The 26,123-nt window shown below is 46.6% G+C and overlaps 2 protein-coding genes across 3 annotated transcripts; one reads left to right on the top strand and one right to left on the bottom strand.

Moving 5' to 3' along the window:
• Positions 1-359: 359 nt before the first annotated feature.
• On the bottom strand, positions 360-15,343 carry CDCA8 (cell division cycle associated 8). Its single transcript, XM_068537879.1, has 11 exons — positions 15,254-15,343; positions 14,981-15,093; positions 14,713-14,841; positions 12,816-12,856; positions 10,821-10,893; positions 8,725-8,807; positions 6,030-6,094; positions 5,025-5,120; positions 3,772-3,898; positions 2,925-3,011; positions 360-1,690 (listed from the first exon to the last, which is right to left on the bottom strand). The coding sequence occupies exons 2-11, from the start codon at positions 15,075-15,077 to the stop codon at positions 1,646-1,648; spliced, it is 843 nt and encodes a 280-aa protein (XP_068393980.1). The 5' UTR covers positions 15,078-15,093; positions 15,254-15,343; the 3' UTR covers positions 360-1,645.
• Positions 15,344-15,531: 188 nt separating this feature from the next.
• AIRIM (AFG2 interacting ribosome maturation factor) lies at positions 15,532-24,525 on the top strand. Of its 2 annotated transcripts, none has more exons than XM_068539547.1 (5): positions 15,532-15,799; positions 15,978-16,253; positions 18,157-18,336; positions 20,306-20,424; positions 20,598-24,525. In XM_068539547.1, the coding sequence occupies exons 2-5, from the start codon at positions 15,979-15,981 to the stop codon at positions 20,633-20,635; spliced, it is 612 nt and encodes a 203-aa protein (XP_068395648.1). In that variant the 5' UTR covers positions 15,532-15,799; position 15,978; the 3' UTR covers positions 20,636-24,525. The 2 variants fall into 2 exon arrangements, with proteins under 2 accessions (XP_068395648.1, XP_068395647.1); XM_068539546.1 differs by having other exon boundaries at positions 20,302-20,424.
• The last annotated feature ends 1,598 nt before the right edge of the window (positions 24,526-26,123 follow it).

The raw sequence follows: 26,123 nt of genomic DNA, 5'->3' as shown, positions 1-26,123 counted from the left end.
GGCAGTGAGAAGCACGATCACTGAATCACCTGGGCCCCTGCTTTGTCCCTGGCCAACGAGACTTGCTACACAAGTAAACCATAGATACCCTAGATACTGTGCCCCCATGATGTAAATTTCTAGCTCATGGAAGGAAGGTGTTGGGGGAAAGCTTCTTGGGCTCGGTTACCCGTGACCTGGATCTTGGGGAGAGGGCCCCCTCTTCAGGTATCATCAGAGAGGTTCTGCCTGAAGTGAAGGTTTTCGCATCTTCTCAGGAAAGTAGCTGCTTGCAGACCCCCACTCCAATAGCTTCAGCTCCAAGACTGTCTCTGGTCCAGGTAGCACAGCTTGGAGATGACAGGCAGGCGGAATATCAATTAAAAACAAATCCACAATTTATTGAAAACAGGTACCTTTCAGTAGCTCTGATTAGAATAAATCAGCTTACAGATACCATGACTCAGGAAAACAGTATGTACAAAAGTCTCAGGAAAGGGAGAACAAAACAGCTTGAAAAGAGCACGTCTTGAACAGGACTGGATTACTAGAATGGTCATGTAGGAAAATAATATAAAGTACAACAAAGAGCCATACACAGAACCCTGTGCTCTCAGGCTTGGGGGTCTCAGCTCCCACGTTCTCAGACCACATCTCGTGATTCTTTGGGGCAGAGGTGCTGGCTGGAGCGCAGGGATCTCAGTGCCCACGTGACAGCCCACGCCAGGGCAGAGGCCAAACGCGAGGAATGAGGCCACCAGGCCAGCTACGCCCACTCCCCCATGAACCTCGGAAGACAGAGGTGCTCTCTGCAAAGTCTGCAGACCTGGTGGGGACCACAGGGCCACGGAGAGCTTAGAGATCCTCTGCGGCCAGTCATGCGAAAACCCCAGATTAACCTAAACCCTACAGTTCCCTTATCCAGATTCCCACTAACTGGACTGACCAGAGGCAGAGGAGCAAGACGTAGAAACCGCCCACAAACCACGTTTTGGTCTTTGGTAAACAGGGATGATACAAAGTACTAGCCTACAAGCCAGCTTGGAACAGAACTGCTGGGCATGGCAGGTGTTAACGATTGCAGAGCCCTGGCAGTACCCACCCCAGGAGGGAGGGGGTGGGCGCAGGAGGGGAGATGTTTCCCCCGGTGGTCACTGCTGTGACAGGTCCTGGCCCCACCTGCGCAGTCCCTCCCAGCTTCCTGGAGCCGCCCTCTCACGGAGCTCACGTCCCTGAGCCTAGCTCCCAGCCTCAAGCACGCGCAGGGCGGAAACGCCAGCTGGAGCAGGCTGTCCGGTGCGGGCGAGTCGGCAGTCTTGCCGAGAACACGAGGCTCCCCCATGCAGCCTCGGCTGGAGTTAGGGCAGGGCGAAGAGGACGCGGAGCTACAGCAGGCGGAGGCGGCAGCTCTGAGAGCAGGAAGGAGAATTCAGCTGGGAGAATGGCGGCAGGTTTGGACTGTACGGACACAGAGGCAGTGTCCGTCATCTGGGCTGGCAGGTGCCAATAGCAAGGTTTCCCGAAAACTCCAAGAGGAACGCTCCCCCCTGCTCTGGAACTTCCCACTCAGACAGACGATAAGCCAAAGGGAAGAGGTGTCTTCAGGGTCCCAGAAGTGCCCATTGAAGGTCCATCCTGTCAAACCTGGCTTCTTGGAATAGCAGCCTCATTTGTGAGTCCGTATGCTGCTGCAGATTTGAGCAAGACGGCTCTGAAAGGAAGAGGAGAGAGGCCATTCAGAGAGGATGGAGCTGGGCAGGCTTGCCCACTTAGCACGTAGTCTACTCAGGTAGCACTGGCTTCGGGGCCGGGCTGGCGTGAGTGAATCTCAGCCCTCCATGCTCTATCGGTAACATGAACAAGCTAACCTTTCTGGAAGGCAGCTATGCTCACCTCTGTGCCACCGCAGACCGAACTAACCTTTCTGAATCTCCATTTCTCATCTGAACAAAGGAGCAAAATACCATCTCAAATGAGACAGCGAAGGTATAATCTGGGAACAGCAATGCAGTAGGTCCAGCTAGACGATGGACGTCACCAGATCCGGGGGCTGGGTATGTGCCTGACCTCAGCACCGGCCTCCGTTCCGTACGACACGTTCGGGAAAGCAGCTCCGCCCCGTCCCCTTACTGGGACGTACCCGTCACAGACCTCCCCCCAGAAGGGGGGACCTACAGCAGCCACGTTTGCACTAGGTGTTCCCATCCACCAGCCAGAATCAAAGCTGACGGGACCGGGGAGGCCCGTCTGACCAAAGCCGAGCTCGTTCAATTCCTCCTCTTGAGAATTTCAATGAGGACCGAAACGGGGCCGTGCGCGCTGGGCAGTGGAGCAATAGCGCCAGAGCTGGAGTGTGGCCACCCGGAGCCACATACAGACTCAAGGTAAGGGAGAGCAGAACCAAGGGCCCCGTGGAGCAGGTTACCCGCTGAGTGGGGGAAGGACGAGGTGCAAGAGAGGTGCGGGCACAGGCCCCGAAGACAGAGTTGCTGACGGAGCTGCTGCACTGGAGCGGAGCCCCATCGACTCCTGGCACTGGGGTCCCACCACTCAGAGGGCCTGCCTGTTCAGAGCTTTCTTCGATCCTCTGGGATTGCTGGTAGCAAGCTCCTCACCCTGTTCCTGAACTGTTGTGAGGAAGCTTCAGTTCCCGGGGGCTCAACTGTGCCCTAACATACAGGCACCAGCTGCCTGCATGAGGCAGGATTTGATTCTCTTGTGGAACTTCTGTGGCAGGCACTCTGGTTGGACCAAAACTCAGCATCAATTTAGGGACAGAATTGCTGCTCGGTAAGCAGGATAACAGTCAAAATCCCTTGGGGGAAAGAGGCCACACAGTTGTAAGTGTACAGCAGCAGGCCAGACCCAAAAGGCAATGCTAAGTACGGCTAAACCCAGAAGGCTACTGGAGGCCTCCTGTGTGTGGAGAGGAACCCGAGACTTACAGAGAGCTTCTTAATGCTTCCCAGGGCCTCTGGATCCAGCTGTGCGATATCAATCCTCTGCAAGTCACTGGCCAATAACCGCATGCTCTGTGTGGAGGGAAGAGGGTCAAAGTGGCACGTCCCTCAGGGCAGGAACCTCCACCCAGCAGCCCAGTGTGCTCCGGGGGTCCCTTGATGTCCTGCACTTGTGGAGGGGGATGGCAAGGCAGGCAGGAGGGGAGTTAATCCTAAAGAGACGGCGACGTCGGTGTTTATCACTGGGCCAATAGCTGGATCAGCTGAGTGTATAAGGGGTGCACGTTAGCTTAGAAACGCCCTGCAGACCTCATCTGAGATAAACCATCCCCTCCGTCCCAGGAGCCGAGGTCAGCAACTTGCTCTGCTCGGCCTGCTTCAGACCCCTCGAAGCTACACAAAGTGGAAGACACAGCTCGAGCTCCCCTTTCTGGACTAAGCACGCACGCACCCCGATAGTGCCCTCCTCTGCACGCCCTTTAGTATCTCCCTTAACTGCACACATCACATGTTATAGTTAATTGGGAGCCTAGCTTGACTACTGAACTACTTCTCAAGGGCAGGAATGTCTTCTACATCTTGAACCTGCTACAAGACAGATGGGCAAATGTTAGCAGATGAACAAATGAAACCCAAAGCTGGGCAAGGATCTTCCCAGTCTGGAGCTCTAACCTGGGAGAGGAAATGGTTCTGAGTCCTACAGAAGTGTGGATATCAGAAGCCATGCAACCAAAGGGACTTTGGGTTTTGGGAGAGAAGTGGGTGATGGACAAGAGAAAGAAATGCTGAGTAAGCAGCATGCCATGGCCTGATCGCCCTCTGGAACACTTACCTCTCCGCCTCCCACTGGCACAGTGAGGAATATCTCTTTGCTGTCAGCAAGAGGGCTGCCATTTACAGAGACGTTGTAAATCCGCTCTCTGGCTGCTGGAGTACGCAGGCCTGGGGTCTTGAAGACCCTATAAAGTGGGAAAAGCTCTGTAAAGATGGCTTAGCAGACTGAATGACACCAGGCGCTACGAGTCCTTCCAAACCCCATCTGGCCTCAAGCTGCAGTTTTCAAATCACACATTTCTAAGAAGGCGCATTCTAAATTTAGGGTTAAAAAACAGTATTGACTAAACACAGCTGGAGGAAGGAGGTTGTAATTATCAAACATACATCTAGCGAAAGTCAATTCTTATCCATGTAAATTTTAGGTCCAAAGCTCCATATGGATACCAGTCATCCATCCAACCATCCATCCATCCATCCATCCACAAAGTCAGAAATAAACTGTGGTTAATATATTTATTTCCAAGAGTGGCTAAGCGCTTCCATCAGGAGGACTTTTCCAGGGTCAAAGTTGGATGATTCAGAGATTACATCATTACATTAATTCCCAAAGTGACTTTCTCAAGACCTTTAAAATGTTGTCATCTATTTTTCCCTAAATGTCTTTTGCTATATACTCATGTAAAAAAAAAAAAAAAAAAAAGCAGTTAAGGAAGAGTGAGAATTAGAAGGTAAGTCTTCCTCACTCTCCCCACTCCAGATAACCACTCTCAGTTCCTTATGTGTCCTTCCAGAAACTTTCTATCAAACGGGGTCATCTAGGACACGCTGCTCTGCCACCTGCTTTGGAGATGCTTGTGATCATGAAGCTCTTCCCCATCAGCACATGCAGATGCACTTATTTTTTAATGGCTATACACCATGTCCTATCTAGTTGACCAGCACTATGGAAGGGATTAATTTATGCTGTAAGAACATCCTTGTTTATACTGGTCTCCCAAAAGGTGGTGTCCATTTTCACTCCTACCAAGAGTATGGGAGAGTACCTACCAATTTAAAATAAACTTGATCAGAATCAGAAAAGACCAAAACAGTCACTAGAGGCCTCCTAGTCATCAGGGACAGATAAAGAATCATTTTGTCACCAAAAACACGCAAACCTGCACTCAGGGGAGAGGCAAACATTAGGAAACCCAGGCGGTTACCCTCCTCTGTGAGGGCTTCCCAGTATTTTCTTAAACACCCTTCTTTTCTGGCAAACATCACATGTTGGGCTCCCACAGAAATCCAAGTGCTGCTGTCAATACTCACCTTGAGTCAAACCTGGGTGTCAGGCCCGGAGTTGGTTTCACCATAGACAACTCCAGTCGGCCCACAGCTGGGGTAACAGTGGCACAATGGCTTGACCTACAGGTGAGACATGACCATTAGGTGCGCCAACTGTCAGGTCCAGGGACGGCAGCCGCAGAGGCAGGTAACACTGATCATGTCAGAGACTATCCTGGGCACGTTACACACGTTAGCTCGTGCAGCCCTCCTAACCACCCTCTGAGAAGCACCACGATCCTCATTTCCGGATGCAGAAACTCAGGCATACTGAGTTAAATAACTTGCCCAAGATCACACAGCCAATTAGGGCAGAGCCAGAACTCCGAACCCAGGCAGCCTGCCTCCAGAATCTGACTTCTCAATCAAGCTAACGAATGAGGGGAAGGAGACAGCCGCTCAGCACCCTGCAGGCCCCCTAGCTGGAGCTCTTGTCCTCCTGCCAGACAGCTCCCACTGCCCAGGGAGAAATGGGAGGAGCCACCGCTTCACAGACACACGCCCCAGTGACTACTTTCCTGAGTCTGTTAAGAGGCAGCCCCTCCCCCCAACTCCTAGCATAAGCAGTTCAAGTCTACGGTGACTCATTACTTAGGACCGGGAGGAATCTTTCAAGAAACTAACTACAGGTAGGTGACAGCCACTTTGTGACCGACTGTGGGTAGCTCTACACATGGACTGTCAGGCAACTGAACAAAATATGCAGTGCTTACTCTGTTTCTGGGTCTTAATCTCCTTGTTTGAATTAAAAAAAAACAACAACAAAAAAAAAAAGTGGGGGAAGATAGAGAACGTGGGCAGAAGAACCAGAGAAGGTGTTGGGTCAGATGGTTTCTAGAGGCCCCTCCAGCTTGGATACTGGAGGATTCGATGATGTGAAGCTCAACTTGAACACAAGTCACAAAAGCCCTTTTACCACCTATTTCTGCCATAATGAATGTGGCTCTCCAATAAAACCAAAAACACATCTAAATCTGGAAAACCTGTTACCTTTTACTTTTGCCTTTTCCTTGTATGGACCGGGTTCTCTTCTTGGATGGAGGACACCTTTTAACCTGAAGTCACAGTCAAATGAAACTGAGGTTACAAAAAGCCCCGCAAAGGGGAAAGGTAAGGGAGAGGGGTACCAGCTCTGGAAAAGAAAACTAATACCGAACATCAGAAGGTCTATCTCACAGAATTCACAGTGACTTAAATAATTCTGAACATAATTGATCAACTAAGAATCTATACCGCCTGAGTCTTCAAAATAGAGGCCTTGGACCGAGAGTGAAGGTAAGTGTCTTCTGGACTGAGTGCAGCCTGGTTGGTCTCCCCACCCCACTCCCACCCCCTCACAAAGTGCTGCTGTGACGGTCACTAAGGGCACCCAGGTGCCCAATCCAAGGAACTCTCAGCAGTCCTCACCCTTGCTGAGTCCTTGGAGGTACCTGACAGGAATCACTCTTTACCTGCTGACAATCCTCCCTCGTTTCTAAGATCCACCCACCTCCCCACTCCTCTGGCTGGCCCTCTGCAGGCTGCCTCACGAGCTCCTCTTTCTACCTTCCCTCCTAGGGTCCATCCTCAGCCTCCCCTCCACGTTCTCCCTGTACAACCTCATCGACTCCCTTGCTGGGACAACCACCTAAAGATCTGGGAGTCGGTGTCTCTCAGTCTCTTACTTCTGCCTGAGCTCCGGGCTGAGATTTCTGTCAGGGCTAGATGTCCTGGAGAAGTACGAAACACGCAGCAGGCCAAACAACTGACACAGGAACTGCTCCCCTTAGTCCTAAGCCAGCACTACTCCTCCTCCTGTGCCCCACGTTCCACCGGATGGCAGTTCCCTAAACTAGAAACCACCTAGTCGTCTCTGGTCCCTCCTTCCCTCCACCAATCTTGCCTACTCTCCATTATAAAACCTATCTCAGAACCATCCCTTCTCTTTTTACAGGGTCAGTGCCTCAGTTCAAGAATTACAGCAGCCTCTGCATGTAAATCCATGAAGTCAGAACACCCCTCACACCATGCACAAAAATAAACTCAAAATGGCTTGAAGACTTAAAACATAAGACATGGCACCATAAGAGTCCTAGAAGAGAGCATAGGCAAAACATTCTCTAATATAAATTGTACCAATGTTTTCTTAGGTCAGTCTCCCAAGGCAACAGAAGTAAAAACAAAAATAAACAAATGGGACCTAATCAAACTTACAAGCTTGTGCACGGCAAAGGAAACCATAAAAAAAAGGAAAAAACCTACGGAATGGGAGAATATATTTGCAAACGATGCAACAGACAAGGGCTTAATCTCCAAAATATACAAACAGCTCATACAACTCAACAACAAAAAAACAAACAACCCAATCGAAAAATGGGCAAAAGACCTTAATAGACATCTCTCTAAAGACGACATACAGATGGCCAGTAGGCACATGAAAAGATACTCAACATCATTAATTATTAGAGAAATGCAAATCAAAACCACCTCACACCGGTCAGAATGGCCATCATTAAAAAGTCTACAAATAGCAAATGCTGGAGAGAGTATGGAGAAAAGGGAACACTCTCCTACGCTATTGGTGGGAATGTAAGCTGGTACAGCCACTATGGAAAACAGTGTGGAGGTTCCTCAGAAAACTAAAAATAGAATTACCATATGATCCAGCAATCCCACTCCTGGGCATATACCCGGACAAAACTGTAATTCAAAAAGATACATGCACCTCTACGTTCATAGCAGCACTATTCACAATAGCCAAGACATGGAAGCCACCTAAATGTCCGTCGACAGAGAAATGGATAAAGAAGATGTCGTACATATATACAATGGAATACTACTCAGCCATAAAAAAGAACAAAATAATGCCACTTGCAGCAACATGGATGCAACTAGAGATTATCATACTAAGTGAAGTAAGAGTCAGAAAGAGAAAGACAAATACCATATGATATCACTTATATGTGTCATCTAAAATATGGCACAAATGAAACTATCTACAAAACAGAAACAGACTTACAACATAGAGATCAGACTTGTGGTTGCCAACAGGGAGGGGGATGGGGGAGGGAAGGACTGGGAGTTTGGGATTAGTATATGTAAACTATTACATATAGGATGGATAAACAACAAGGTCCTACTGTATAGCACAGGGAACTATACTTAATATCCTGTAATAAACTGTAATGGAAAATATATAAAAAAGAATGTCTCTATGTGTATAACCAAGTCACTTTGCTGTACAGCAGAGATTGGCACTACATTGTAACTCAACTAAACTTCAATTAAAAAAAAAATTAAAAAGAATTACAGTAGCCTCCTGACTGGTTCCCTTGTCTCTAGTTTTTCCTCTCTCCCGTTTATCCTGAATCCTATTCTGAAATACCTATCTGGTCATGTCATTTACCAAGACCTACCTCATGAAACTGCAACTTCCAAGTTTGGCGCACAAGGCCATTCATTTTCTGGCCCCTGCTCTCCCCAGATCACCCTCACAGTTTACACCCCAGCCATATCAAACTGTTTCCTGTTCCGTAAGGGGCACTTTCATACCTCTTCCTGGAATTCCCTTCCCTTTCTTCTCCAGCTAGTGAAATCTCACTCATTTTAAAGGCTGTGCCTAAGGGTGCTGGGGGAGCATGCTGTATTTTAAGTACTTCCTTTTTCTCCTGACAGGCTCCAGCCCTGAATCTGAGTGCCTACTTACTCTTGCAGTTCGAAGATTCTTATTTTTATTTTCTTCCTCTTCTTCTTCCATTATCATGTCATCCACTTGCATTACCTTTCGTGCTATAAGAAAGTTTTAACAGAGTGATATTTCTCATGGGAATAAACTTTTATGCATTCACATTTCTTATAGGAAATAAAACTTATGCAATCTTAGGCTGTAATCAAGAAATAGATCCAATATAAAGATGACTTAAAAAAAAAAAAGAGGGTTTAGACAAAAAAGAGGGTCTCCAGAGTGGTTAACAGACCCCATATAATGCTTTGTATGGCAGCCCAGCATTCTGAATAAGAGTGCAGACCCTGGAGTCAGACAGCCTTGAGCTTGAGGCCTGGCCCTGCCTCTGACTAGGTCACATGGCTTTCATGGTGATCATCTGTAAAAGGGAGGAGCCAGGGATATGATGAGACCTGGAATGTGTGCTCAACAAAAAAACACGGTCTTTGTTATTCGTCCCAAACCCTAGAATTGTGCCTACTGTAATAAGTGCTTATTAAATATTTGTGGGACGAATGAATGTAAAGTCCCTTGGATGGTACTGAACACATCATAAGTATTACTATTTATTATAATAAAATACTACTTATAAATAATAAATTATTACAATTATCATCTTAGAAGGAAAAGGGATATGAGGGATGTTTAAGATGGATGATAACAGAGGAAGTAATACCAATTTTTAATATTTAAGGGGTTGTCATATGGAAGACAGCTCTATGGGACCTCAAAGAGCAGAACCAGTATCAATATGTAGAAACCACAGGAAACTCTGGTTCAAAATTAGAGAAAACGTTCTTACCATTACAGCTGTCTATCAATGGAAGGTAGTCTCACTGCTAAATACGTACAACCATGGGCTAGAAAATCCCAAGCAGGGATTCCACAGAGAAATTTAATTATGGGAGGAGAGATCAGACTTAATGACTTTTAAGCTTTTTTTTCTCCCTGACACAAATAAGAATCTAAGTATATTTACCTTAAAAAAAAAAAATAGCTTACAATGTAGCTGAAGTCCAGTGGTCGAGAGGACACAAAACCAATTTCTACTGTTGTTTGACATGGGTCCCAGTGTGTTCAGTTCCCAGTGGTGAAATCGGAAGACCAGCCCCCCACACCCCAAACACCAAATGAGAAAAAAAAAAAAGTGGAATTCAGAAGAGAAATTGGACATTACCTAAATGTAGAAATAACCCAAAGCGACCTAACAGATTGCAGATTTGCAGCTAAGGAACTAATTCTAGGAACACCCAAGTCCAATTATGTCACCACCTCGGGGGGGCAGCCCTGGAATATGACACTAGGAAAGTGAAAATCCCATCATGCTGTCTTCATGCTACAAGACAACTCTGATGGAAGGCAAGCTGGAACAAGAATTGGGCGGTGTTTCTGGCCTGGCCCAGTGGAGAAGGTGCCTGCTTGGTGGGGCAGCCCCAAACTCCAGGTCTTGGGTCAGGTCCATCCTCACTGGAGTTGGATGCATTGAGCTACTGGAGCTTAATGACAGTGACATCATGTCCATAACAGAACTCACCCTGGCCTGAGTCTATGCTCACTAATTACAACCCAGCTTCCCCCAAATTTACCCTTTAAGATAAGTGTTTCTCAGAGTGTTGGACGTGTATGTGAGAGAACTTTCCACGGATGGGTCAGTGAATTGAGTAACATGGAATGACACGCTGAGACAGTTGGTCCTTTCACAATTCTCTTTGAACCCTTCTGATCACATCAGGGAGTGTCTTGGCTGGCACTACCGTGTCTTGTAGCACCTCTCCAAACCTTGCTCACCTCTCTAACTCAGGGAAGCAAGCAGGCAACACTGGTTTCCAGCACAGCTTTTGTTTTTCTTCTTTCACTTTCACTTTAGCTCACACATTGGTCTAAAGAGTTCGGTTAGTTATCAGTCCTGCATATCATTAACTGAATGCAGAGGCCAAAATCAAATTTTTGGATTTGCAAGACTGAGGACCAGGCATTAGAGGGAAGAGGTTCCTCCAATGAGGCCTCCCCAAGCAGCCAACCAACCACACTAGGTTTTCATTCTCTCAGTTCAACAAGGGGTTTTGAAAAGTACTCACTTTTGGCAGATTTCAGGGGTGTCTGAACAGCTTCTGCTGTTAGTTTGTTTATTTCTGTGATATCCAGGTCAGCCTGTGATGAACACAGCCAGAAAACAACAGGTATATTCCATCAAATATGAGGAACAATATTTTAAGATTAAAAACATTAATTAAAAACCATATTCTTGGGACTTCCCTGGTGGCGCAGTGGATAGGACTCTGTGCTCCCAATGCAGGGGGCCCGGGTTCGATCCCTGGTCAGGGAACTAGATTCCACGTGCGTGCCACAACTAAGAGTTCGCATGCCACAACTAAGGAGCCCATCTCCTGCAACTAAGGAGCCCACGAGCTGCAACTAAGGAGCCTGCCTGCCGCAACTAAGACCCCACGCTACTAAATAATAAATAAATATTAAAAACAAAAAATCCCAAAACATTCTTTGATACACACAAAAGATTGTTATGTTAGTTATAATACAAAATATTGAACTTCCATAAACCCACCATACAACCGAAGGCCTAAAACATTGCCAATTACTTGCTTCTAGCTATGTATTTTTCCCTGTTCTATTTCCTTGCCTCTCCCCAAAAGGTGACCAGTCTCCTAATTCTGTCATTCCTTAGAGATTACCACTATCATCATTCCATTTGCTTGAAAGAAAGTGTGTGTGTGTGTGTTTCTCCACAAATGTGTATGTGCTTAAACAATATTTTGTTTGCTTCTGTTTTCGATCACTATTTGTGGTTGTAGTTAATTTGTTTTCACTGCTATATAATATCACGATGGATTTGTCCAATCTCCTGTCAATAGTATTTTGCTATTACAAACACTGTTACTTTCAACTGTCTTCTACATGTGTCTGATGCACACCTGTCCAAGTTTTCTCTTGGCTATATACTTAGGGATGGGGCATTACAGGGTTGTAGGGTACACAAGTGTTCAGCCTTAATATTATGCAAAATTGTTTTCCAAAGTGATTGTACTTGTTTACATGCCAGGAGCAAACAAGTTCCTAATGACCCATATTCTCTACCACACTTGATGCTATGTCAGCCTTCTCATTTTTTCCCTCCAGCTTTATTGAGGTATAATTGACAAATAAAATTCTAACATATTAAAAGTGTACAACATGAGGATTTGTGATGCATACATTGTGAAATGATTACCACAATCAAGTTAATTAACACATTCAGCACCTCACATAGTTACCTTAAAAAAATTTTTTTTATTTTTTAAAGTCTAGAGGGCCAAAAGTTTTTCTACTATGCCCCTGGGGCCTTCAAAAAGGCTTCCGGTCGCCATTCTAATTAAATTTGTTCCCAGTGGTAACTACATGTATGGGAATAGGCAAAAGCAGGCATGATTCACAGGCCTTTTCTTGCAGGGCATGTGTAAATATCAGAATAGTCCTTACAGACTAGGAAAGACACGGGTTTCATCTCTGGGTTGGCAGAGACTACTTGGAGTACTCAGACAAGGATTCTGAAGCTGTCAGGACTTAGCAAGAAACAGTGCTGTGCTAGATAGATGAGTGCTGTCTGAAACGGATGATGGAATGGAAAGTGGCTACTGATCATTTGAAATGTGACTAGTATGTCTGAGGAACTGAATATTTTATTAATTTTAATTAATTTGAAGAGCTACACATAGCTGGTGGCCACTGTAACAGACAGTAAAGATCTAAACTCTTTATCCTGCCTCATTTAGCAGGCCAGGTCACCGTGTAATGATGCAGGGGCTTAAAGGAACTTGGACTTTAGGCTTTCTACTTCCCCTGCAAAGGTCCGGGCAAAGAGCTGCAAGGAACCTGCCAAAAAAGGAACTACCTCTCTTTATAAACCTTGAAATTATCTGGGCTTCATGTACTCAGCATTTGACAACTATAATTTTTTTGTTGACACAGATAATGTCCCCTCTGGAACCTCTTCCACAGTCAGCACCCACTGGTTGAATTTTGTGGACAGACTAAACTTAAAACTAACCAACAGTTCAAAAATAGGAGAAGTCACTTACTGTTGCTGCTTCCTCCAGCGCCCGCTTGTTTCCTCCAAGGGCTTTGAAAAGAACATTTTGTTTAGTTACCATCAGATTTTAATAATTTAAATAATAAACCATCTTCCCTAATATGACCACTTACTATTCTTACACTGGACCAGATTAAGCCCTTGATCCAACACTCAGGAGCCTTTACAACCTAGTTTAATCTTTCTCCAAGCTTGACTGTTCCCCTCATGGCTTATTCTAGGTTCCACCACACCAAAGTGCCTGTTATTTCCCAAATGTGCCACTGTCTCTCGTGACTCAGTGCCCTGGTACTTATTTCCTCTGCCCGAAATAATCCTCTGCACCCAGCAAATTTCTAATTCATCCTTCAAAACTCAGCTCAAACCCAAACTCTGCTTATTCTTCTCTCTCAGCAGATCGCTGCAATGTGCTGTTAGTTGCTCACTATCATCATATCCAACAACTACTCAAAGCTGTAGAAGTGCCCACCCCTGCCTTGAACTGAACTCTTTGAGGACAGAGATAATACCCATAGCTTCTGGCAAAAATATGCCACACAGTAGGCATGGAGTCAATGTGTATTGAATGAAGAGGTCTTTGCAGATTTAGATGTAGAATAAAAACTTAGGCTAGGTCCTCTGGCTGGAAAAACTGGTAGTATCCCCTATAATAGTTAAGAACTCAGGCTTTGGAACCAGAATGCCTAGGTTCAAGTAGACTCTGTCACTAACTAGCTTGTGAGACTTTGGGCAAAGTAAACAATCTCTGTGCTTTAATCTTGTTGTCTATAAAACAGGCATAATATTAACAATTAACATGATTGTGATGAGGATGAAATTAGTTAATATATGGAAAACACTTGGTACAGTGCCTGTCTGCCATAGAAAGCACTGTATAAATGTGCTCATTGACCGCTACTCTATTCTCTTTTGTAGTACTCATAATTTTAAACATATAATCATGTCCAAATTTTTAAAATGATCCTTCTCTACTAACTCGTAAGTTCCCGGAGGCAAGGACAACGCCTGTTTTATTTCCCAATGCATCTTCAGCACCTAGCATTGTGCCTAACACATGCTCAATGAATATTTGCAGAAATGCACAGATAGGTTAATAAATAACAGGGGAAGTCAAAAGCATCACTGAACGTCTACTATGCGAGCAGAACATGCATTTCTATCCAGGAAGGAGGCTACATACTGGGTAATTAACAATAAGGAAAACAGTAAAAGTAAGGGTAACCCAGCAAAAGGACAGCCTCTTGCATTTCCTTGGACATTTAACAAGGGGGTGGGGAACAGGCTGGGATTTTTCTCCGGCCAGGAAAACCCTTGAGTCCTGGCACTTCACAATTTGATATGCCCGTTTTTAAATTGGTATTTTCCCTAAGCTGCAGGAAGAGCTGCTTGGGATTATCCTTCCATCTGAGGTCTGGTGACAAACCAAGCTATTCACCCATTCATTTTTAAATGGTTGGATAAAATATACCCCCCGCCCCCCCAAAAAAAGAGTATTTCATGACACATGAAATCTACGTCAAATTCACATTTCAGTGTGTCCGTAAGTAAGTTTTTATTGTAAAACAGCTATGCCCATTCACTACAGCAGTTTTGGAACTATAACAGCAAAGTTGAGTAGTTTCGACAGAGAACCCTCTAGCCTACAAAGCCTAAAATATTTATTATCTGGTCCTTTAGAGAAAACGTTTGCCTGCCTGCAGAGGTAGATGAGGGTAAGAGCTAAGGAGAAAAATAAAGCCGGGAGGTGAGACAGGGAGTGGGGGGAAGGAGTAGGGCTGCAGTTTCCTACAGTGATCTTGGAAGACCTCACTAAGAAGATGAAGGCTGCCATGGTAACCACAGAAGGGCTGCAGGCCCAGGCCTGGGGAAAGACTAGCAGCTCTTACCGAAGTAGTCGAGCCAGTTCATCTCGCGCAGCGCCTTGGGGAGCCGCAGGATCTCGATGTTGTACAAGTTATCCATCTCCTTGAGGAGGTTCTGCCTGTCTGACTGAATCTGCTTGGATCGTATTTGCACTGCGAGAGGGCAGAGCGGACGGGACACGGGTCACCCGGCGGGCGAATGCGGCCTGGAATCCGTGCTGCCAGCGCCCCAATCCGCCAGCACCCCGCGACTGCCCCAGGTGCTAGCGACCCCCCAGGCTCCGCCCCTTACCTTCACGGTCGAAGTCCTTAAGAAAAGAGGCGAGCTTTCGGCTCCGTACCGAGTTGTTCTTGGCCACCCGACTGCCGCCCTTCCTAGCCGGAGCCATGGCGCTTCGATGGAGGCTGCGGGGAGAGGGGGCCGAGCCACAAGGCGTCAGCGGCGGAGATGCGGCGGGACAAGGGGCCGCAAGGGTGAGGGAGAGGGCGGAGGGCACCCCAGGGGCTTTGGAGGGGGACCCCTCCCCTTCGGGGCCTGGGCATAAAAGATTTGCGAGGCACCCACCTGTGGGTCCCGAAACAGGGGCTGAGAAAAACCTGGCTGCTTCAGCTGAGAGGGAGAAGCTCCAGGGCTAACCTGACGTGCGACCGCCGCCACCAAATTCAAATTGCCACAGGCTGACCAGTGAGAAGCCGCCGTCTTAGGAGGGTCCCACAATAACCAATCACAGGGAAGCTCCGCGATCGGACAGCCAGTCCACATGTAGGACTACAGTACCCAGAAGGCATTGCGGTCGACGGCATATTTTCGCGACTCGGTAGCCACGTTGGGGCATGCGCAGAGAGACTCGGAGGCAGGCTGGGGCCCTTGGAAGCTCCTTAAACTTTGATTGCTTTAGCTTTAAGTTTTCTCGCTGGTTTAGGGAAAGCGGCCCGCAGCCTCAAGGAGAGGAGACAAGCTTCTGGTTCCGGACGCACGGATAGGCCCGGGGAACCCGCAGTCTGAAACAGGAAACTGCCCGAACCCGGACGAGCTTCCTCCAAGGGATAGTCAGGAAACGCTTCCCGAGGTGGGAAACAAGGGTCCTGCCTTCCGAGAGCCCCTCTAAAGGTAAGACAACGCCTCGCGCTAGAAACTCCTGTCGGGAGGGATAGACGGCCCCACCTGAAGACACCCTGTTCTCACCTGCGAACGGAAATAACTCCCACCCATGACCCGGTCCTTCCCCTATCGACTTGGAACCCTAATGCTTTTTTTGTGGGTTTTTTTTTTTCTTTCCCCAACGGAGGATGACTCAAGACCAGCCTTTGCTCGCGGTGCAGGAGGCCCTGAGGAAGTGCTTTCCCGTGGTGGAGGAGCAGCAGGGCCTGTGGCAGAGCGCTCTCAGGGACTGCCCGCCCCTCCTGGCCTCCCTCAGCAACCTGGCAGAGCAGCTGCAGGCCGCACAGAACCTGCGATTTGAGGATGTGCCGTCACTTCGGGCCTTCCCAGACTTACAGGAGCGGTTGAGGCGCAAGCAGCTGGCGGCTGGTGACACTCTCCTGGACAGGCTAGAGGAGAGGCTGTAAGAGGCTCAGTGGCGCTCGTTCTTGGCGGAAAGATTTTAAAACTGGGTGTTTAATAAGCTAGGATCAGTCGGAAGGGTGTTTTTCTTCTTACTTGAGAGCGTGGTATTTAGGGATATGTCAACCTTACCTCCTTTCTGTTTGTTGCAGTGGGATCTCTGTCAAGAAGCCATTTTCTGGCACTTCCCTTGTCAGACTAGGCGTGACGGTGGTGGACTTAGTAAAAGTTATCAAAGCAGAACAGAAGAGCAATGGGGAATGCTTATTGGCCCTCCTCTATAGTCTTTCTTAGGTAAAAAGCAGTGAGGAGCTATGCTGTAAACTTATTAGGTGCCAGAGCTAAGGGTTTTACATACATTATCTCATAAAATCTTTTCAACACCTCTTTGACTTAACCTCACTTAATTAATTTTTCAGGTGAGGAAACTGAGGCTCAAGCAGATTGCCTATGGTTGTGCAGTTAGTAAATAGTAAAACTGGGATTCTAACCCAAGTATGCCTGGCACCAGGGCCACTTGTTCTGCTGTTCATTGGTGTCTGCGTGCCAGGAGTAGCACGTCTCTAAGCTCTTATTATGCCTAATGTTAGACCCTCTACCTTAGAGTTACAGGTAATTGAGGATAGAGAAGAGACAGGGCACGTGTGGCCTTTCCTTGACCAGGACAAAAGAAGGTTCTAGTGTGTAGAGTCTGTGCCATAGACTAATAGGAAACTGTCAAAGATGGGGCCTTCTTTGCATTCATTTGTACAAAAAACATTTATTAAGCACCTATGGGATGCCAAGCACAGGTGCTAGGAATACAACAATGAAGCAGAGTTAGTTCCTAAGCTGAGGAAAAGAGAGAGACAAGACAATCAATTAAATTGGGTCACGGTACGTTCTAAGATAGTGAACTTTTATTTCAATTGATTACGTGTTCGTGTGTGAGTATCGGGCTGTTAATTTTAAGTCTATTTTTTAATTGTGAGTCACAGTCAAACATTTTTGAAAGCTGCAATTCTAGGCTAGGGACTGCCTTGCCCTTTGGGAAGTTGTAGCCTTCGTCTTGGTGGCTGGGCCCCTTGGAGTCACCAATGGAATAATAACAAAATTTACCATAAGCTAGGCACTTCGCGAAGCACTTAATATGCATTGTTGCGTTTACTCCTCACAACATTCCTTTTCATTCATTGGACAATTGTTTGTTGTTCTGTCTGCCGGTCTCGATGTTTTAGGTACTTAGGATGCACAGTGAACAAAAGAGACTGTTTTTATTCGTGATTGAGAATAAGTAACTTTCCTAAGATCCACAGTAGTCTGGGTGTGTCAAGAGCCCAAGTCTTACCTGTTCAAGAGTTCACTAGGATGGGGCACGAGGGAGCATGAGAGCACTGCTGGTTTGTTGCTTCAGTTTTCTCTTGCTTATTCCTTTCACGTACATTGCATTGGACTGTGTGTGAGCATTTGCTCTCCTGTGTGGCAGCCCCAGAAGGGCCACTTGGTCTTTACTTTCTTTGGCAGCTGGGAATAATATCATCACACAGCTTTGAGAGCCATGTAACTTCCGCCTCTCCATCTTTAAGTCAGTTCTTAATTCTTGAGCCACCCCTGCCTCCAAGGCACCATCATCAATCTCCGTAGACCAATGGATCTCATTTGGAGGCAGTTTTTCCCACTGGGATGTGTGGCAATAAGTATCTGGAGACGTTATTGATTGTCACAACTTGGGAATGGTGGAGGCATGGTTTGTTCTTGTCGTCTAGTAGGTAGAGGTCAGGGACGCTTCTGAACATCCTGCGATGCACAGGGCAGCCCTCCACCACAAAGAATCATCTGGTCCAAGATGTCCTTAGTGCTGAGGTTAAGGAACCTGGCCTTAGGCCTTTCTCATGATATTGCCTAATATCAGACTCTTCCCCCAGAGCCGCCCTCCTCAAGGTGCGTGATGTAGTCAGCAGCCACGTGGAACGCGTGCTTCAGATCTACGAGCAGCATGCAGACATGATCAGCCTCGATGCTGTCCTGCAGGCTTCAGCTGCGAGCCCCTGTGTGGCTGAAATGTTGGAGTGGTTACAGGATATCGAGAGACATTATCGAAGTTTGTATCCTTTGCACACATTTCAGGTAGTTCCAGAGCTGTTCCAGGAAGTCTCTTTAATTTCAGTTTTCACAAGATGGCCCAAAAATATATAGTATGGGTCAGTTCTCTTTGGTTCTTGAGCTTGGATTCTTTCTGCATTCCTTTGTACAGTCATTCCTTAAATCACTTATTGAGGAACTGCTCCCTGCCAGGCGTTGCTCTAGGTGCTAGAAGATAGGCATTAAAAAAAAGGAGAATATATAGAATGTCAGATGGTGATAAGTGCCTTGGAGAAAAATAGAGCAGGGAATGAGGAAAGCGAGGGGTGAGGGTGGGCTTGTGGTTTTAAATAGGGTGGTCTGGGCAGGCCTCACTGAGAAAGTGGTATCTGAGAAAAGACCTGAAGAGGGTGAGGGAGAGAACCATGGGGGTATTTGGGGGAAGAGTGTCCCAGGTAGAAGAAGCAGCAAGCGTAAAGGCCCTGAGGTGACAGCGAGCCTGGTATGTTCAGGAAGTAGCGAGGCGGCCAGTGGGGCTCGAGCCGAGTGAAAGGGGGGTGGTCTAACAGGAGATGTGGTCAGAGAGGCAGGGCTAGGCCTGGTAGGGCCTCCAAGGTCTTCGAAAGGATTTTGGCTTTTTACTCTGAGTGAGATGGAAAGCTATAGAAGGTTTTGAGTAGAGGAATAACCTGATCAGACCTATGTTTTCAACAGTATCACCCAGCTATGTTCTGAGGAAGGACTTGGGTGGAAGCAGAAAGACCTGTTAGTTGGAGTTCTCTCACCTTTTTCCTCTCAATTCTTGCCTGATAGTCGCATCTCCCCTCTGGCTGGAGTTTCTACCTTCATTTGAATCAGTCCCAAGCCAACCTTTATTCTTGCCTCTAGTTTTGATTTTCAGTTTCCTGCAGATGCCTCCCGCTGGAATCTCACGGAACTGCAAGCTGAAATGAGAGTTGAAATCCTCCGTCCAGCCCTTCTGTTCAGCTCCTGTTTCCTTAAGTTGTAGCATCAAACCTGTCTGATCACTTAGTCTGGAAACTTAAGCAACATTTTCCCCCCTTCCTGCTGTTTTCTGCTTGCAGCGTAGCAGCATTGGCCACAGTGGTGGCAACAGCAGCGTGGGCAGTGAGAGCAGTAGCTGGGGCCACCCTCACTGAGTGCTTATGGTGTGCCAGGTGCCATTGTAAGAATGTTTGCACTCAGCTGTCACGTCCTTCCATTCTGTTTCCTTGGTGCTTCTTGTAGTTTCCTTCTCTATCCCCACTGCCTCTACCATTGTTTCTCACTTGGACCCTTAGTCACATGCAGTCTCTAGACAGGTTTCTCTGACCCTGGCTTCTTTCCCTCTAAGCCACCCCCAGGTAGTGGCCACACTCCGCAGATCTGTCTTCCGGAAGTCTCGTTCTGATTCTGTTGCTTGTGTAGGAGTTTTCAGTAGCTTCTGGTGCTCTGAGGACGAGAACCCCCATGCTGGTCTTTGTGTTCTGGCTCCACCTGCCCTCTCAGCCACCTTTCCTGCTACTCTGCACATCGTTCCACGCCAGCCGCACTGGAAATGTCCTGTCCCTGAATCCATTACGTGCTTCCCCACTTCTGTGCCTTGGCTTAAGCTCTTCCTACCAGCTGGAATCTTCCTCCCAGCTGGAATCTTCCTCCTGTCCTCTAAAGGGGATGAAGTCATCCTCTGAACTTCCACTGAGTTTTATCTTTCCTGTCATTTAGGGTCTTTTCAGTTTCTGTTTTTTTCTCACCACAGTGAGATCCCAGATTGCAGGGACAGTGTTTCTGTCCTTTTCCCTGTAGCCCAGAGCCATGTGTGTAAAGAGGGGCTCGGTAAAGATGTGTAGCAGAGGCGAGTCCTGCCCACCTGGTAAATATAGCAGTAGCTGCGCTTTCACTTTTCTAGCTCCCAGGAGCTCTCTCCAGGATATTTTCTTCCTTCAACATATTTCATTTTCTTTTTGAGCACCTTCCTTAACCCCCAGGAAGGTACCTGAAGAGGAAGTACCTCCTGTCCTCAATCCAGTGGGGAGACTTGGGAAACATCCAAGCTTTGCCCAAAGCCTGGGACCGAATTTCGGAAGACGAACACCCAGACCTTGTACAAGGTACTGGTTTTCATTTAGTCCTTCGTGTCTCTTCCCCTCCTTTCTTTCTGTGTCTCACCTCCTTGAAAGCATGTAGAGATGCCCTCATGGTGCCTTTGTAGCTTTTACAAATCTGATGTTTTGTGTTTTCTGGAGAGGTGGTATGCCATGTGTTCTCTCTCTTGCTGTTCCAGATATCCTGTTGAGTGTTTCCTTCTTCCTGGAAGAGTGAAGAAGCCGTGTGTTCATCGGGAGACTAGGGGGACGCAGTTGAAGACCGACATTGCTGCGCTCTGATATTTCTAAAGAAATGTCAGCATTGCAACTGGACTTATTGGAAGTGTCAGTGCCTAGAGCCTGAGGATTGTGCTGGATGTTTCTGATGTTGGGTCTTCTTCATGCCAGGTCGTGGGTGAGGGCACATGGTCACACCTTGCCCTTTCCTAAGGCTCAGGGGAGTGGACGGAGACAGAGAGGATGCAGGAAAGGCCGTGCAGAAGAACACTGGGGGCAGAAGCCACAGCCGCAGAAGTGGTAAGGAAGGAAAGGACAGGAGTAGAGAGTGCCGCTGCCCCCAGCATCATCCAAAGCTCTGAGCCTCGTTGACACCAAGTCCTGGTTTCGTGTATTTGTGTCAGTACCCAACTCCTTGATGAAAAAAAGTGGCTTTGATGATTTAAAGAAGTAAGGGGTGGGACTTCCCTGGTGGTCCAGTGGTTAAGAATTCCAATGCAGGGGACACAGGTTTGAACCCTGGTCGGGGAACTAAGATCCCACATGCCGAGGGGCAGCTAAGTCTGTGTGCCACAACTAGAGAGAAGCCCGCGTGCTGCAACGAAAGATCCCGTGTGCCGCAACTAAGACCTGACACAGCCAAATAAATAAATAAATATTTTTAAAAAATAAAGAAGTAGAGGTGATGTTGGTGGAAAACAGTTACTGTTTTCAAATTGCAGTAACTCCTTATCATCAAAACAATTTCAGTTTCCAGAGCCTACCACCAGGGGGAGATGGTGCAGCATGAATTATTCTGAATGCTTTGTGTGTGGAGGGGTTCCCTTGTTGCTCTTACTATCTGAGAGTAAGTAACTGGGGATAGTGGGACTCCTAAAATAACAGTTTTTTGTTTTTTGGGTTTTTTTAAACCAAAGCTGGTGACTGACTTGCTACAGTTCTCTGATCTTGGGGTAGCTGCATGGACGGGAGAACACCAGCTCACAGTCAGGCGTTCAGGGTTGGGTTTCTGAGGCCCAGTGCCTTCATCAGTGAAATGGTCGTGGTACTTCCAGACCTGTCAACTTCCTGGGCTGGTGTAAAAATCTGGGTCATTGGATGTAAAGGGCCTTAATAAAGAATATAGATATTTTTCAAAATGAAAATGACTTTTTTCGTATTACAAAAGTGATATATGCTTTTTAAAAAACAGTAGAAAAATTGTAGAAAACATTTAAAATGCAGAAAAGTATAAAACAAGCTCCACCAGAGATATTTTGTTAAGTGTCTTTTTAGTGTCCATATTCACAAGTTTTTTTAACAAAACAATTAGGGTATCATTGATAAATACTGTTGTTTAAATTATCTTTTAAAAAAATCTTAATATAGTTTGGCCAGTTTTTCATATCCGTGAATATAGCTCAACACAATTATGTACCATTTTATGAATGTATTATAATGTTATATTTTACATGTATTTTTTTTAAGTCATCATGTTTTTCTACCTGTAAGGATAATACATTCTGGCTGTGAAAAATTGAAGTATTACAGAAAGTGAAAAATGCACAATGTCCACCTACCAGATACGTAATCATTTTTAATAATGTGGTGTATATTCTTCCAGGAATTTTTCTTTTCTTCCAGGAATTTAAAAAAATCTATTCTATCACATATATAATAATTGTAAATAACACTTAAGACATTTGGGTATCAGGTCTTACGATGTGCTGTGGGTACAGAGGTGAAGGAGAGCCCTAGAGAGATTTATAGTTCAACCAGGGAAAGATTTAAACCAGTGTTTCTCAAGCTTGAAAGTGTATATAAATCACAGGTATCTTGTTAAAATTTAGATTCCCGTTCTGTAGGTCCTGGGGTGGGGCCCTGGACTCTGCATTTCTAACGAGGTCCCAGGTGATGCTGATGATCCAAGGACCAGACTTTAAGTGAAGAGATTTAAACTGCAATATAATAATGCTGTATTTGAGATCAAAACAGAATTCCATGGGAGAATAGAGGTGACAACCAACTGCTTGTGGGACTACTTCGTGGTGACTGTGACATCTGAGTCGGGCCTTGAGGCTCAGAAAGGAGTGCAGGGTGCTCCGCATACAGGGACAGTCTAAGCAAAGGCAGTGTTTGAGAAAGAATGGAAGCTGATACCTCCTGGAAGTGTGCGGGCGTCGTGCTTGTGGCTTGTACCCCCTAGAACTGGAAGCATTAACATTTGACTATAGCAAGTCACTGGAGTTCACAGGGGGACGGAAGAGTGGCAGGAAATGGGTCTGTGAAGGTAAACTGGAATGAATTTGTGAATGCCATGATCAAGGGTATGTATTTTGCAAATGGGAGTTGCTTGTGTTTGTGTGTGTATAATAAAGAGCTTTTTAAACCTCCCTCATTGAAGCAAGTAATCATGACTGAATAGACACAAGTATGTTTAAGGTGCTAAGTAATAACTATGTATTATTTAAGTATAATTGTTCCTTAGCTTTTCTTCTGCTGTTAAATTGCTATCCAAACTGTCCTTTTTATTTATTTATTTTCCTTATTTTTTTGGTTGCGTTGGGTCTTAGTTGCGGCACTCGGGGTCTTGGTTGAGGTGTACAGGATCTTTTCGTTGTGGCTTGGGCTCTTCATTGCAGCGCACGGGCTTCTCTCTATAGTTGTGCGTGGGTTCCAGAGCACGAGGGCTCTGTAGTTTGTGGCTCGCGGGCTCTCGTTGAGGCACACAAGCTCAGTAGTTGCAGCACACAGGCTTAGGTGCCCCGTGGCATGTAGGTTTCCCGACCAGGGATCGAACCTGCATCCCCTGCAGTGGAAGGCGGATTCTTTACCACTGGACTACCAGGGGAGTCCCTCTAATTGTCCTTTTTAAATTTACAATTAATTTGGTTTATTTTTTTGAGTAAGTGATACTTTCACATTGTACAAAATTCAAAGGGTGCAAGTGCAAGTGCATATTCAGTGAAAAGTTCCCCGTTACTCAGTCCCCCTCCCTGGAGGCAGCCAATGTTAAATGTTTCCAGTGTGTCCTTCCAAAAATATTCTTTGCCTCTATGAGTGCAGGGGTGGGTACCCTCCAGGATAACCCCATAGATCCCAATGATCCATGCCCTTGTATACTCCCCTCCCCTTCAGTGTGGGCTGACCTTACAGGTTCGCTTCTAATGAATAGAAGACACTGGTAGTGGTGGTCATTTCTGGAACTAGGTTATGAGGAAAGACTGGCTTCTGTGGCGGTGCTGTCCCTTGCTCTCTTTGGGGAAGTCGTCTGTGAGGCAGCCCCGTGGAGAGCTCACGTGGGATCCTGACGCCTGCCAGCAACCCCGAGTGAACTTGGGAGCAGACCCTCTCCCCGAGCTGAGCCTTCAGATGAGACCACAGCCCCAGCTAACAGCTTGACTACAACCTCATGAGGACCTAAGCCAAAGGCAACCCGGCTCAGCTGGGCCCAGATTCCTGACCCATGGAAACAGATAATAAATGTTTGTCTTAAGTCATTAAGTTTTGGGGTAATTTGTTACACAATGATAGATGACTAATGCAACAAGCAAATATTTTTGTATTCTCCATAACTTCATACAAATAGTAGCATGCTGTATATCCAGTTTTGCACCTCGTTTTTTCCACCTACTGTATCTTAGAGATCATTCTATATGAATATGTAAAGAACTTCCTTAATTTTTTCTAAAAACAGTTGCATAGTCTTCTGTTGTGTGGGTATAACATAATTTATTTAGCCCCTTACTGATGGCCATTTAGGTTGTTTCCAAAGTCTTAATACTTGTTAGGTTTTGGTAGCCCTCCCTCTCACTCCCACCCCTGCTCATGGTTTTTTCCCTTGGAATTTTCAATTAGTTAATACCACCCCACCCACTCACCCCCAATAAAAAAAGAATTCTGTTGGTATTTTTACTGGAATCGTATTAAATTTATAAACTAATTTAGGGAGAATCGTCATAGTGGGAATCCTTCTGGCTCTCCTTTAAGCATGCCACTGGCTCATGGGTTGAGATATTAAATGTGAGTTCTTTTCTCTGTTTCCCTCAGGTGGGGAAATAGACTCTTGGTGCTCAGAACCCTCTTCCCTGTCCGTGAGACAATCTGTTGGGACCGAGTGAAGAATTTGTGTTTCTTTCCTGTCTCTACCCCATCCACGTTTAGAATGGACCTCAGAATTCTCTCAGGCAGAATAGGGGGTTTTCAAAGCCAGTGGGATCCTAGGCTCTGAAGAAAAGGACTTCTCCCTCCCTGGGGAGAGTCCAGGCTGTGTGGTCTCTCTGACTTTAATCAGGATGTTGGGGGCCGGGTACTGTCTCCAGCTTGTTCAAGCATCGGGTTGTTTGTAATTCTTTCTCCCTGTGAGAAGGTGGGGAGAGCGCACATTTGGAGGAGCAGATTCAGGGATATGGGGAAGGAGCTAGTATGTTGATAACCAACTCTGGGGAAACCTTGCTGAATTCAAGTGATCCAGACTTGGGTCCAAGTCTCAGGTCAGCCTCTTACTAGACAGGTGATCTTGGGCGAGCCGTTTTCCCTCCTCTAAGTTTCAGCTTCTTCATCTGTACAATGAAATACTGACGTTTGTCCTTACAGAGTTGTAAGGCTCAAGTGGGAGGAGATATGTGAGGGCTTTTGGTAAATTTATAAACATTGAAGGGGCTGAAATTCACTTGAGATTGATTAGTCACCTACTGAGTGCATAGCTCTGGGCTGTGCCCTTTAACATGTTCCTCGACCCTTAACAAGCCGTGAAATAAGTATGCTTTGAGAAACAGTTTGCTACGTGGCCACAGCTAATCAGTGGCCTTGCCGGGATTCGTACCAGGGTTTTCTTGGTTCTGGTGAAAGGGGTCTTTTCCGTACACCACTGTTTCCTCTCTGCCACAGAAGGCAGAAGCTCCCTCACACCTCCTCAGCTGTGACAAGAGTTGGTTTCCCGAATGCCGTGCCTGGGACGTGAGTCCTCCAAATGCAGCGGTGAGTGCAGCGCTGCCCCCGTCTGGCTTGGCAGGGGCACATGAGGCGTCCAAGGCTCAGGGCGCTACAACCTTGCCAGTTACCCTCCTTTCTGATCCCATAGCCAGGAGGGTTGGAGTGCGTCCTGGGGCCGTCTGCCAGAGTCTTACACTTGTGCCCTTTATGCCAGGGACTGGGAGGAGAAAGCCAGTCCTTCCAGGCACTCTCCCTCCTCCCCATCATTCCTGGAAGGCTCCTTCTTGGTTTCTGCCGAGTGCAAAGGAAAGTCACTTTTTCTGAGACTGGTACCTGGTACAGCATATGAGGGTCCCAGCCCCAGAGATTCTGATCCAGTATGTGTGGGCAGGGGCGAGGTAGCTGTATCCTTATCAAGTACCCCCCCCCCATTCTCTTGCAGGGTCATTCTTGAAGAAATAGCCTTAGTCCTGAGAAAAAGCAGCAGCACAGAGAGAGAGAGAGAGAGAGAGAGAGAGAGAGAGAGAGAGCTGGGTAGGATAGCCACAAAGATTGTGCTTCTCTGGGGAAGA

Source organism: Eschrichtius robustus, chromosome 3 (genome assembly GCF_028021215.1).
Source record: "Eschrichtius robustus isolate mEscRob2 chromosome 3, mEscRob2.pri, whole genome shotgun sequence".
Lineage (NCBI taxonomy): Eukaryota > Metazoa > Chordata > Mammalia > Artiodactyla > Eschrichtiidae > Eschrichtius > Eschrichtius robustus.
Note: the sequence above shows the minus strand (reverse complement) of the source record. Positions and strands in the feature narration are given on the sequence as shown.

Coding starts and splice junctions, on each gene's coding strand:
- CDCA8 (XM_068537879.1), bottom strand. CDS start 15,077: ATGGCTCCGGCTAGGAAGGGCGGCAGTCGGGTGGCCAAGAACAACTCG. Junction 5,121..6,029: donor GGAAAAGGCAAAAGTAAAAG/GTAACAGGTTTT, acceptor TCTCACCTGTAG/GTCAAGCCATTGTGCCACTG. Junction 3,012..3,771: donor TGCCAGTGGGAGGCGGAGAG/GTAAGTGTTCCA, acceptor CCCTCCACACAG/AGCATGCGGTTATTGGCCAG.
- AIRIM (XM_068539546.1), top strand. CDS start 15,979: ATGACTCAAGACCAGCCTTTGCTCGCGGTGCAGGAGGCCCTGAGGAAG. Junction 16,254..18,156: donor GACAGGCTAGAGGAGAGGCT/GTAAGAGGCTCA, acceptor CTCTTCCCCCAG/AGCCGCCCTCCTCAAGGTGC. Junction 18,337..20,301: donor GAGAGACATTATCGAAGTTT/GTATCCTTTGCA, acceptor CTTAACCCCCAG/GAAGGTACCTGAAGAGGAAG.